Raw genomic sequence first — 14,245 nt, 5'->3', positions numbered from 1 at the left:
TTGGGACCCCTTCTGTTTAACATCTACATGCTCCCACTGGCACAGATTATAAACAACAACAAAATAAACTATCACAGCTATGTAGATGACACACAAATATATATCACAATGTCACCAGGAGACCGAGGCACTGTACAGGCTCTTGGTAAATGCATTGAGGAAATCAATGACTGGTTGTGCCACAATTTTCTTCAGCTAAACAAAAACAAAACTGAGGTAATAGCCTTTGGCGCCAAAGAAAAACGATTACAGGTCACCAGAGAACTTCAATCTATACATCTAAAAACCACAAACCAGGCGAGAAATTTGGGTGTAGTGATGGATGCAGACCTAAACTTAGAAAAACACATTAAGACAATAACAAAGTCAGCTTACTATCACCTCAAGAATATATCAAGGATAAAAGATCTGATGTCTCAACAGGACCTGGAAAAACTAGTCCATGCATTCATCTTTAGTAGGCTTGATTACTGTAACAGCATCTTTACAGGTCTACCTAAAAAATCAGTCAGACAACTACAGCTCATTCAGAACTCTGCTGCTCGAGTCCTCACTAAAATACTATATACAGTAATGGACTTCTATTCCTTTTACATCAAATTAAAACTTATAATTATTAATAAAAGCTCGACATTTTAAATGAAAATAAGAAAGAAAAGTATGTCTTTGTGCCCCCTTTTCCCTGTTCATGCCCTATCGGCCCCCCTAGCTAAACTTTGCTAGATCTGCCCCTGCACAGTTACCAGCGTCAGCTACGTAGAAAAAGATCCTGGTGTAAAAATTAATATTAAATAAATTCTAACAACAGCTTATCAAGCTTAAACGTGCTGCTGTTGTTCAGCCACTGGTTTCCTCTTTCTGGTGCAAAGTGGGCCAAAAACAAACAAGAGAGACGGACTCGCGACAGAAAAGCCGATCAGCTGATCATTAAGCCGTTTCATGATTGAAGTAGCAGCAAGAAGAGGCAGTCGCTTGTTAAGCTTAACGCAGGAATGCTTTACATTCAGAGATGGACTTACACACTTGCTTTACTTCTCTCGGGGATAACTTTGTCGGAGATGAAATGCCGGGTTGCTAGCGAAGCTCCACATGCTATCCAGACCACCGACAGGTCCCGCATGCCACAGCCGCTCTATCACGTGATGCATACTGCTCCGACGTGCTAACGTTCTGAGGTGAGTTACGGCGTGTTGCAAGTTTTGTGAGGTGCTTTCGTGATATTTAATGGATCGGATTGCATTTTTTATTTTTCTCCGATATCCGATCCAGTAATTTAGGTCAGTATCGGACCGATACCGATACGTAACATCGGATCGGTCCATCTCTAATTTCAACTAACCCCAGCCGTCATCAGCAGGATGAGCATTCTCAGACACACCAGTCAGTGGAGGCCCTTTTACTACAATAAGCATCCCAGTAAAACACTTCTCAAGCAACATTTTCAAAATACTTTTGGGGGATGCTGAGATTTATAATCTCTCCAGGATTTTCTGGGACTACCCGGAGGTAAACCAGCACGGAAAACCTCCAATAAAAGGCAACATTAAATGGCTCTTTTTAAGTGGCAGATTCCAGATGCCAAAACTTCTTGCTCTGTATCTGAGACTGAGCCTAGCCCGCCTACGCTCAAATCTAATTTTGCGTCACATTTTTAACACATATGCATGCACTTTGCACTGATACAGAGCATTTTGTATATTCTGGGCAGCAGGGTGCTGTCATGGAGGAGTGAGGAGGTTTTATTTAGGCAAGTACAGACCGGGAACCACACAAAGCTACCTGCTGCTGTTTGCAACGTCATGTCGAAGTTATGTGTGTGTTTTTGCACACCTGAATGCTTCAGTGCCAGACGGACACATCTGTCAGCACAGCAGCTTTCTGCCAGACATCATTACGATATCAGACACAACACGATGAAGAGGATAATGGATCTCCTGTTCTGCTTTACTTCACAGTGCTCGGATCTTATTTTTAACCCACGGTCTTTGTGGTAATGCCAAAGTATATTCTGAAAAGGATCTGTGATAACTTTCTTTAAGAGGAAACCTTCGGACTGATTGAAACACTGAATGTGAATAAAATGCCTTGACAAGAAAACTCTACAAAATGTAAAATGATTTTAATCCCAGCTTAGCTTCAACTTCCTAATAGCACTTCAGGCTTGATCCAGACTTCCTGACCTCACAGTGGGGTCGACACCACAGATGTTTCACATCACCTTACTGGTTGGTAGAAACTGAGCTGAGGCGTGATCAGCGGAGTTTCAGTCAAAGCAAGAATGTCAAATAAAAAACTGAATCTTTGTTTAAAGATAAAAACAACTGTTAATCTGACAGAAGAAAAATGACCTGTAAAGTGTCCTTCCTCTTTATGTAACTGAAGCTGGTGCAAGTACACCAGGAATTATATTTATTATTAGTTATTAGTCAAGGTAAAATAAAAAATCAGTTCTGCTTCGGTTAAAAGTTTTTGGGAAACTTCACGTCTCAGTGTTTCTGCATCTGGAGTTTTGCAGCAGGAAGGCACATTAAACAAACACATTTTCCAAACTGGTTTGCACAGTTACTTCTCGGGCAGCCAAGTCCAACTCACCTGAACTGAGGGACTTTCTCGATACTGAGGCTTGAATCCATTTGGCATGGAGATTTCACACTTTTTATCCATGGTCCTCACATTTCCTCCTAAAAACACACATGCTTGAGTGTGACCTTTACGTACTGTACATAGACGAGGTTAGACAAGCAGCTTAGAGGTTTCAATCCTGGCCTGCATGAGGAAACAGTCAAATAATGCTGTCTCTCAGATGACTTCAGAGATTTGTCAGGTTAAATCTCTGTCATCAAAACTAAATTCCTCAATAAAGACTTTCAACTGCTTGAAAGGCCACTCATTTGCATCGAAAGCTAAAAAGACAATATGACACTAACCAGTTTCACATTTTGTGATATTGAATTATCATGTTCCTATTTAGTCATTATTATTCATCTTTTCCGAGGCTGTGCCAGAGGATGACTGAGTGAGTGTTGCTTCCAAAATGTCACTTTGGAGCACTGATGTCGAGTCCAAAGGCCAGAAATATGCCAGAAAAAAAACAAACTGGCATCAACGTCGACCTTGCCTCTCTCAGTTTGAACACGTGGCACCCAGCTGTGCGGTGGCTCGAGTTTCTCCATCATTGCTTTTATATTCTTTAACAGAATATATAATACACATGTTTTATGTGTATGTACAGCATCAAAGATTGATGTACAGATGCAACCAGCCTCGCTGGTTTGCATCTTTTGAACAGGGAGATGTCTCCATCGCTCATTTGTCCTGTAAACCTGAAGACAAAAGAAGCAGCTTGTTGTAATTACTGCAAAATCGGAGACATGGACACTGATTGAGCGGTCTGCAGAAAGGATAGAATAATACTAATAATGACAGAGTGCAGCGTGCAGATGTTTGCAGCACTGAGCGTATCGCGAATCCTCAAGTTTGTCGGGGGAAAAAAAGGTGAACTTTTCAGTGCCACCACCTGTCGGTGCCTTTCGCTTCATCCTCACTAACGTTTTGATTTCAGGGCTGAGATCTGTCAAGAAGAAAATTGAAATATCATTTATCATTTTTATTTTATCATCGCAGCCTTCTTTGAACTTATCACCTTATTTAATTAAATACTCCTTTTTGTATGACAAAGGCCAAGATTTTATGACTATATCATAAAGACAAAATGACCTCTGCTGAATGAGGTAAGGACAACCTCCTGGGGCAATTTTAGGCCACCTAAGGGTTATAGTTAGGGGTCTGATATTGACTGATGGTAGACACTCAATGGATCACTCACACTCACACTGGGTTGGTGCACAGTCCCAAAGACGTTTGTGTTAATTACAATGCTCACAAACCTGCAGAGACAGAGGAAATACAGGGACTGCTAAGTCTGCTTAGGCTGAGCATCTTTAGTTGATTCCAGATGTTTTTCAAGCCTTCAAGTTTCAGGTTTTGTTTGTCTTGGGCAGAAGCCAATGAGAGCTAAGCATCTAACTGTGCCAGAAATAAACGAACAAAAACTGGGTGGGCATCAGAGCTTCTCGTGTTAATTCAGTCACAAGCAGAAAATATCTAAGAGGAACGTGTCATAGAGAACAAAAGTAAAATGAAAAGACAATTTAATTCACGAGCTGGGTAAGAAGTCACATCATGTATCACAAAAGTCACGCCACACCACTTTGAGTTTATTCTTCCTGCAGAGCTCACTGTGTGGAACAAGGTGCCAAAATGTTCAGTCAGCACCTTGGGTTCGGTTCTTGTCTGGTTAGTGTCATTTCCAGAACCTGAGTTGCAAACTGATGCTTTCTGCCACTAAAACATCATAATGTGAGCTTTGAGAATCTTAATATCAGTCTTAGTAAACATTTGAATCGATAATTCAGATCCATCAGTCGTTTGCATATCAGGGAACATTTCAAAGCAGCTGTGACAGATAAAAGTAACACAAATACAATACAAAAGAGACCATGAACGTGATGCTCTTAATGAATGCCAGAACAATACTACTACTACTAGTTATAATAATAATGATAATAATACTAATAATAATAAGAAGAACAACAACATATCAGACTGATCTTGAGCTCGGCATAATAAATTTTACACACACTATGGGGGAAGCACTGTCCCTGAAATCTTACTTGGATATTTGCCAGTCTTGTTCTCTATAGGAGCATGAGTGATATCAGACTTCAAGCTGAAAGTTGGTTCTTTATTGTTTCCTTGCCACAGGCAGTGAATTACACTTTATGGATGTAAACATTTAAACTTTTCCTGGACCTTATGATTTCGTCTCTCTATTTGGCACCCTTTCAGTCCTTTAAGCAGCTCTCAGTGTGATGCACATTTCCTTTCCCATAATTTGCATTTAGTATTTTGTGATCCTTTAGCACAGGTATCCACATGCCTGTGCATATGAACCTGCATACTTTACATACATGTGCAAGTATTCATGCAAGCTCGTGTGCTATTTTGCATCTTTGGCTTAAGAACAAAAATAAAATCATGGGAAATACCAAGAGGCAAACCCCCTGTTCAGGGTCCTGCATCGTGTGCGGACTGCTGAGCCAAAGTTTAATTTCTTGCCCCTGTTATGAGAGGGTCTGGTAGGCTCCGCGGGGTTTGACAATATTTGACAATATACACATGGATCAGCTGCTAATCCACGAGCTGGTTGTTTGGACTGGCAGAAGTCAGTGCACAGGTACAAACCTCTCAGCCAGGAAAAGACTGTAACATTCAGTCCTTTGAATTCTTCAGCATTCATAAACACTTGAAAAGAAACAGAAGGTATGCAGTGGTTTTGTGTAAGAAGTAAAACACTGTATTTAGTTTGAGCGCACTCTTGGGCATTGTCTCTGAACATTCTACCCTTGGCGGGCACAACGTTCGGAGATTATAAAAATGTACTGAGGCCAACATTAAAGCCAGAGTAAACTCCCAGCCTAATTTGGGGCCGTTGAAGCCCCAGTGTCTCCAGTTTTATGTCATGAAAGGCAGAATAAAATTACACTTGAGAGTTTAAAAACAAAATACACTTTCCATCAACCATCCCTGATGAAACTCTGACGTCCACCCTGGACATGTTGCTTTGTCAGAGACCTTCTGACCTCCCGACTGAGCACAGGTGAGCACAGAGCGAAGAACGGCGAGCATCAAGTTAGTGATTATGATGACACCTGAGCTCCAGAAGGTAGCCTGACTTTATCCTTGTGTTGACGCACAGGTTGCAGTTTGATGGAGAAATTAACCCTTTCATGTTATTTGCCAAAACATTAGAGATTTGTGACTTTTTGAAGATTGTCTTTGTAGATTTTTAAGCTTTTTACCAAACAGCTGTTTGACAGCTGATGGCTTGTTTCATTCCAAAATATTTGGGATAGGAAATGTAAACGAGGGTTACATAGTGGCATGAAGATTGTGTTCAAGGATTAGTAAAATGAATAAAATAAATGAAAAAATAAATTTTTTAAAAATTCCCAAATATTTTAGTAAAGTGTTGTGCCCTTGCTACCAGAACAGTTGATCTGCTCTTAGCTACTGACTGTCCAAATCTGCTGATCTCTGTTGGAGACACCAACACCATTCTTCCAAATTCTTTTACTTCATTTGTTTCATTCTAAAGTCAGCTGGCCTGAAATCCGGTGAGTGCCCAGGGTACAAGTCCAAACATTTCTTCCTAATCTAATCATTTAGTGGACTGGGGCATCATTATCCCAGGAGAGAAAGGTGATATGAGTTATTACTTTGCATTGATTTGCAGTGACCAGTCTCACTATAAGGAAAAATGGACAGGAACAGAAAAGTAGGGCTCAAACTGTAAGGGTCAGGGTTGTAGTTTTTCTTTCAAATTACCACCCATCTGCACATTTTCAACCAGCTCAGGCTGTTTCTGTTGTTATACAGGCTGTTAGGTTTTATTTAGTGTCCTCAGTGCTCGAAGACAAAGGCTGTGGTGTTGTCTTGTGATTTCAAAGTGCTGCTTTCTCCAGCAATCCCTAATAAGGCTCAGATGTCTGGCTGTGATAGACAAATACAAAACACGCAGCACAGATTAAGACCAATGGGAAGGTGGAGATAGAGGAGACAGAAAAATGGCAAGAAAAACGGTAGACAGTTTGGTAAGTGGAAAAAAAGACAGCGGCAGCCAGAAAAGTAGAGAAAGAGTAGGGACAACATGTTGACAGAAAGGTGCTTTAAAAATTCTCTGAGGTCCTCACGCTAACAAAGACTCTACCCAAACTATATTTGTTTAAGATGATGGAGGTAGCATGTACCCAGTAATTCAGTATGCTAAATATTTCATGGAAAAGGCAGCTCCTCGCCTCACCTCAGTCATAAGTAGTACCCTGTGACAGTAATGAGCATGCACACTGCTGAACAAGAGGAAATGAGTAGATTGAGTGTTGGTCAGGACACCCGAAACCACAAGTACTATTTCATAATGACGATTTCAACTGATGTAGAAACAGGAAGAACGCTGGTGTTTCTCAGAATGTGCTCACACTTTATGACAAACCTCAGTAATTCTTGTTTCATAGAGAAGATGTTCAGCCAACTTCCATTTATATTTTCCTTTTAACTGCACACTGCTCGAAATGATTACAACGGTTAGCTCTAGCTTGTGGTGTGTAAATGTAAAAGAAAACTTGCAACTGCAAGTAGCCACCCCGTCCCTTAACCTTTAAGATCTACCTGAGGATGTGGGTTTTCATTCAGCAACACCAAGAGGGTCATACTGTAATGCTGCACCAAATCCTGTTCTTACCAGGATTACACATAAATGTGCCCAGCTGTACTTCAGCTGGCTGGCCTGTGGCATGCTAAATTAGACTTGGTGTCAGGCTTCTTTGACACGTACTGTACATGTGACAACATTTTTATTATCACAAATATAAATTCATCATGCAAGAATGAGCATAAAGTATGATTTAAATTTGTTATGTTTGTAAATTCTTTTGAGAAGATCGGCTCTGTAAGCCATTGTAAGCACTGCGTGTGGTTCAAGCCAACAAACCTAAAGACCAAACCAGGAATGTTATCTTTGAGAACAGAGGGGTCACTGGTCTGCTGCTACCTAGACTGGTTATTCCACTTTATGTCTTTGGTGTTTCAAAAGTTTAAATGAGTTCAAATCACAAATAACTCTTTAAAACACCCGATAATGTGTTTGTCCTTCATCGCCTGCACCATGAAATGAGTCTGTTTGACAAACCATGATTTTTTTGCCAGTGTTTCAATTCAATATTTGTATATTAAAATAATTAATGAATTTTTATTCACTTTGTAGGCACCTTTATCAAGCCTACAAAGCTTTCTTTGTAAATGACTCTTCTATAATAGAAAGCCTGGTTTAGACTTGTGCAGGAAATTTAGGAGTATGAAAACACAACACAGCCCTGGTTTTAGAAATGAAAGATCCACAATCCAGTTCTGCAGGTAGACCTATTCAAAAAGTTAAATATCCCAGCCTGCTTCGATTTTTAAAGTTCCTGGCAGGCTTAAACTATACCTCGGGCTAATGTGAAATAATGTCCTTTTGTATTTTTTAAAATTACTTCTTCCTTCTGTGAGGGCCTTACCATCAAGGTTTCTGAAAACATTTTATTAGCTGCTTCACAAAGATATCTGGGGATTGAATGTGCTAACAGTCTGAAGAACACCTAAACCAGGCATTGTTACCCAAACTCAGCTAAAGACCAGATTATACCAGCTTTCATTAAATCCACAGTTTTACTTGACTCATCAGTCATTTGAAAAAGAATTAATTTTCAATGAAAAGGGTTTTACCGCACAGTCCTTAGCATGTACAGCTGTAAGACTTATTTCCTCAGCAGCCCTCAGGTATGTTAGCTGGAGGCTACAAGAGGTCGTTTTGTGTTCATGGTTGGATTTCTGTGTGGCTCAAACTCAGCTTCACAGACTAAATCGTCCCATCTTACCCGTCTATGGTGATTTTTCATTTTTATGGGCCAATGATTTTTTTATTTTTTTTGGTAACGGTATAAACAATGAAAGGTGGTGGATTGGCCAGATGCTGGCCGGTGTGTAAAAATAACTCAGTTGTTTGGTGGTGGCTATCGCGGAGCTTCCACAGATTCAGTAACATTAGCAAGTGGTGGAGGACAGCAGGAGGATGAGAGAAAGGGGAGGCAGGAGGAGGAGAGACCCGAGGCGGCCGCCGGTCCGAGTGTCAGGTGAACTGAACTTCAGGTAAGAAGTAATGACCTGCAGTCTATCTGGGTCAGATATAAACCAAGTTTAGGTGGAGTTTATTTTCGTTGTGCTGACTTTTTACAGTCAGTTACAATAACTCTTACTGCGTACTAGCTAGCATGACGGAGTTTCTATACAGCTGGGTGGGTGCTATGATGTTACTGATAGTGAACTTTATTTTATTCATAAGGTTAGTTATTAGAGTTGCCAACCGTCCTGTAAAAACTGGAATCGTCCGGTATTCAGAGAAAATATTACGCGTTTTGTATTGAGCTGAAAAGGAACACAGTTTGTCCCGGACTTCAGCTAGGATGGAAAAAGACACAAAGCTGGAGTTATTCTGTCTTTACGCTGCACAGCTGCCTCTTCTTCGCTCATTCTTTGCCCTCCCTCTCCTGTTTCTACTTCAATGAACATGATCATGAAACTGATCAATGATCAGCTGATCGGCTTTTCTCTCTCGTTTGTTTATTGCCCACTTTGCGCCAGAAAGAGGAAACCAGCGGATGTCGCGTTAAACAACAGCTGCACATTTAAGCTTGATCAGCTGTTGTTAGAATTTATTTAATATTGGTGTCTTATACAGCACTCCTCTACTCAGAGCACTTTATATGGCTTGCCTCATTCACACGAAAACATCTTCTATGTATTCCCTAACTACGTGCTATCTATCTGTCTGTCTACCTATCTATCATTCAAACTCCAGTGCAGGAAACCTGGGGTTATTACTAGGGATGGGTACCGGTTCTGACATAAACGGTAGTAACCAGACCGAAAAGCAGCGCACATTTCGGTGCTTTATTTCGGTGCTTTTTTTTCCTGAGCTGTGATACACTTTAGATTCTAGCCAATCATTTTACGTTTCCGAGGATAGTAGGCGGGGCCAGGTACGTACGTTCTGTTAGAGCAGAGCTACAGATTAAAAATGTCCAAGGCGAAGCGGTCAAAAGTCTGGCTGTACTTCATAGCAAAATATGCAAACTCAGCAGCAACAAGTGCTTTAAGCTGATACTGTGATATTGTCAAAGGAGGTAACACCTCAAATCCGATGAAACACCTGGCGACGCATAGCGTTTTTTTTAAAAGCCCAGAAATGCGCCGTATTTGATAGCTTGCTGCGAGACCTCACACCGAGCACATCTACTGCGGGTGGGTTGCCTGTTATGCAACATCCCCCAAAAACACGAAGAGGAGAGTCCTGGCCCCTAGCCCTGCCAGTGTAGCAGAAATGATGACGGATGATGGTGGCAGCAGCCGTTCTTCTCTGCGTGAGTAGCTAATTTACGTTGAGTAGGCTAACCACGTTATTACATTAATGCATGTAAGGTGAACTAGCAAACATCATCATAGCTACATGCGGCTGTCCTCTTGTTTGATGGCAGATACTCCCTTCACCCTGGCTAAAAAGGCTAAAATGACCAAAGAAAAAGTGGAAAACAGTTAAACATGAGAGGTTTAGGACAAAGTTTGTGTTTTTTCCATTGTTTAAGCACTGCTTCCATCCAAGAGTGATACCATATATGCCCCATAGCTGCAGAAAAGGCTAACATTGTTATATTTTTACAAAAAACAGCTGAACATGAGAGGTTTTTGGACCAATTTTGTGTTCTCCATTCTTTAAGCACCGGTTTGAGCACCGTTTGAGCACCGGCACCGTTTCAAAAGTACCGATTTGGCACCGGTATCGGATAAAACCTAAACGATACCCATCCCTAGTTATTACCCAAAGATATTTGGCATGCAGACTCGAGCAGACAGGGATCGAACCACTAACCTTCCAATTAGAGGGTGATCTGAGCTACAGCCACCTCCAAGTGAACAGCTCTCTGAACTGAGAAAGAGTGAACAGGTATGGCTTATTGATAAGGGTTCCCAGGAGAAAGCCTCTTCTGTAAAAGAAAGTACTTTGCTTGGAGAGCACTAACTGTGAAGCATGGTGGTAGAAGGGTGACAGTTTGATCTTGATTTGCAGCAACAGGCACTTTGCAGTCATTGAATCCACTGTGAACTTACCTACATAGCAATGTATTCTAGAGTCAGTGTGAGGCCTAAAGTTTGGACTAAAGCTTGGCCTAAAACAGACAGTGATCCCAAGCACAGCAGCAAATCTCCAACAGAATGTCTGAAAAAGAAAAGTACTGAGGTAATGCAATGACCCAAGGTCTGCAATGATCCAAAGTCCAGACCGCAACCTGACTCTAATGCTGTGGTGGGTCCTTAAGAGTGCTGTGCATGAATGAAAGCCCGGCAACTTCAAAGACCTGAAGCAAGTCGACAATATGCAAAGAAAGGTGAAACCATCGTGATGCTGCTCACTGGGGTTTCGTATTTTGAACCTACAGTTTATTCCAGTATTATTCTCATTGGTGTTTTGGTCCCAGAAAAGATCACATTTGGCGGTGTTTTACTATAACCAGACCAGCCGTTTTAAAACACAAAGCAATCCTGTGTTGGAAGATGGTGACGTTGGAAAGTTACTTTTAGTTCCAGTTTCATCAACATTGAAGAGTGAGAGAAGTATAAATGCACTTTTGACATTTTTAGCCTGAATTAGACATATTCTTTTTAAATTTGACCTCTATCATGTTTGAAGTGTGAGGCGGCCTTCCACAGCTATCTGTTCGTAGGACCTTCAACACAGGAATTTGCTGAAAGAGCAAGGGTATGATTATATACAGGTTACAGGGTGCCGTGACACTGACACTGTAAAACTTCATCATCCAAGAGCTAGAAAGCGACAACAGAGGGAGTCCTTACACGCTACGTGACCTCTGATTGCTTTTTGAATAATAAAATGTCACGATGAGCTCGACTGTGGAAACCAGAGAGCAGAGCGCCTAGCTGCAGATCTCATTATACAGCCTCACAGTCCTGATGTTGTTTCTGCTTTCAATTAAAATATGAATAATGTGAACATTAAAATATTGAGGTTGCAGTGCTTTCATGTCATGAAAAATAACGTGTAGTGCTGTGGATTTTTCCTTCATGAAAATGAATAAATTCATAATTTATTGACATCTCAAACACTGTTTAAATATTCCTAATCGATTTTTGATACTTGATTTGCAGAAGCTGTGACGGTATTAAAAATGAGCAGTATTTATGTAAGAGATACAGAAAAAGGTCATTATTTTTTATTTAACCACTTTTGTTTATTATTTTTGTAAGCTTGATAACTCTTTTCTACCTTTTATTAATTTCAGGGCTCCAAAATTAACAAGTTGCCATGGTAGTCCACAAACCTGTTTATTAACTCACTGGCTAATAAAATCAAACTGAGTCCTGAAAGGGGAATAAAAATTAATCAGCGTCTGGAGAAATACTTAGATCTCAAAGAATAACATATTCCTTAATTTGCTTAGTGATGCATTGTCTTTTAAGAGGATCATGTAAATTATACCATGTAAACAGAGTCCTTACATCCCACCCATCTAGTAACAAACATCTAATTGGACAGATATAAAAACGGGTTTACCTTCGCTGTGCTGGATCAACATTAGAGCCGTGAAGAGGAGACAAATGTAGGTGAGGTCCATCCTGTTGATCTCCTCAGCATCCAGGTGAGAAATCAAAGGAGCAAAAGCACCTTGGCTCCTCGTAAAGTTCCTCGCAGCAGCTGGAGGAGCTGAAGCAGCAGAGCAGAGGCTCCTGCTGAATCAAAACCTAACCTAAGTGTTTCCAGTGAGCACCTAAGAAGACGAAGAATGGGCTCCGAGGGTTTGTTTCAAATGTCCAGTCAGGTAACGCGCTGTGTACAGCTGCCTCCCAGGTGCAGCACTGAGAGGAGTGTGGTGCTGGGTTTAATCCCAAGGCTGCTGCGGTTTCCAGACGGAGGGAGGATAATGTGACGATCTGTTATGAGCTGCATCAAAACAGATGGAGAGAAGTGACTGCGAGAGGAGGAGGAGGATACAACGGGGAGGCTGGCTCTGCACTGAGACACCTTCACAGCTTGAATGTCATTAATCACAGCCTCCTCCTCCTGTGGTTCAGCCATGTCATGCTCTCATGCTTGCCGCGTCCCTCACTAGTCTCTTTCATCTTCTCGCCTCTTTTTTTCTTTGTGTAAGCTCGCCTCCCTGGGATCTCCTCACAGAGTGCTCTACATGTGTGGAACAGCCCAGCTTGCTATTTTAGGCACACACGTCTTTATCTGTGTGGGGCAACACGTGCATACATGTATAGTTGTCATCCTGCCCCTTTTGCAATATTCCTTCACCCTCACTGAATTATTATCCCACCAGCAGCTGGAGTAAAACCTGCCTGGAGACACTGAGTGAAAACTGTAGACCTGAACTTTTAAGTGTTTAAGTCTTGGTTGAAAAAGAGCTAATCTGCCACAATGACAGTTCATCTGATGGCAATAAAATATTACAGACACAGGGGTTCATTTCCTTGTTTGCTGTAGCTGTCCTCTGTTCTCTATGTAGTGAAGAGTTAACATATTTGCCAGTTTCTGAGGCGTCTGTCACACAGAAGCATTTAAAAGTTTTAGGCTGCAGACACGATGACAGCCTGTTAGTCAGTGCCCACTCAGCTAATGATGCACAAAGTCACAGACTATAAAAAAGACAGATGTAGCCACGGTGACCTGCAGCGATCATTTGAAACCAGGAACACAAAAGGAAACTGTTCACTGAGGTCATAAATTAAGCGAGTAGTGGGGTGAATTCTCAACTCTGGCTTCCACCCCCTGAACTTTTTTTAAACCAGATGCCGAACATGACTGAGAAACAACATGTCACACTCTATGTTGTTACTCATCAATCAGACGGGCAAGCCTGACCCAGAGAGCGTCCTGCTTTCCCCTCATTTTAATTAGCATGGGAACTTTAAACTCGTTTTTTATTCCTCACACAGTCCAGAGACAATCAGTGGGGTAAGGTCAACCAATGATTCAAAATTGTCCATAGGTGTGAATGTGAGTGTGACCAGCTGTCTGTCAGTTTTTTTTTACCCTGATAAGGATTAGCAGAAGAGAATGGATGGATAGATTCAAACTAGCAACTTTAAACTTATCAGGAAAATGTTTATTGAGTTCTTAGATCTACTGAGCAGTAAGGCCATTTTCTCACACCTCACCCACTGTAGGCCCTCAGAAACAAAGCTTACGGTACTTGCACATTAGCTTAATTTCCCCAGAAGGACACGTGTGATGAAAGAAGCAGGATTAAAAATCTTACTGCAGAGTCTGCTAAGCAGCAACCAGACAAGCATGTTCTGATCCAGACCCGGGCAGGGTCCTGCTTTGTGCTACTAGGATACTCGAGCTCCATTATTCATAGGAGGCATAGCAGGGGTACCAAGCGGCTCTGCATATCTGTGTGAGCAGATTATTATGGTGTATGATCTTCCTAAAACAACAAGGGACTTGTGTCTCCTCCAGTTTCATGTTATGGCGGGCTCATTCAGGGCCAAAGAAGGGAGATCCACACAACAACAGTTTGTCAGAAAATTTACTAGGAAATAAAAACTACATGCTATCAGGATGTGACTT

General features: G+C 41.3%; 1 protein-coding gene across 1 annotated transcript in view; it reads right to left on the bottom strand.

Annotated features, from left to right (window-relative positions):
- Nucleotides 1-12,803, bottom strand: part of LOC113006448 (endothelin-2) — a 38,256-nt gene extending 25,453 nt beyond the window's left edge. The window contains exon 1 of the mRNA XM_026142428.2: nt 12,224-12,803. Coding sequence (XP_025998213.2) covers nt 12,224-12,284 — 61 coding nt within the window. The 5' untranslated portion in view covers nt 12,285-12,803. The remainder of the gene's footprint in view (nt 1-12,223) is intronic.
- Nucleotides 12,804-14,245: the final 1,442 nt, after the last annotated feature.

The sequence above is a fragment of the Astatotilapia calliptera genome, chromosome 15, assembly GCF_964374335.1.
Source record: "Astatotilapia calliptera chromosome 15, fAstCal68.1, whole genome shotgun sequence".
NCBI lineage: Eukaryota > Metazoa > Chordata > Actinopteri > Cichliformes > Cichlidae > Astatotilapia > Astatotilapia calliptera.
Note: the sequence above shows the minus strand (reverse complement) of the source record. Positions and strands in the feature narration are given on the sequence as shown.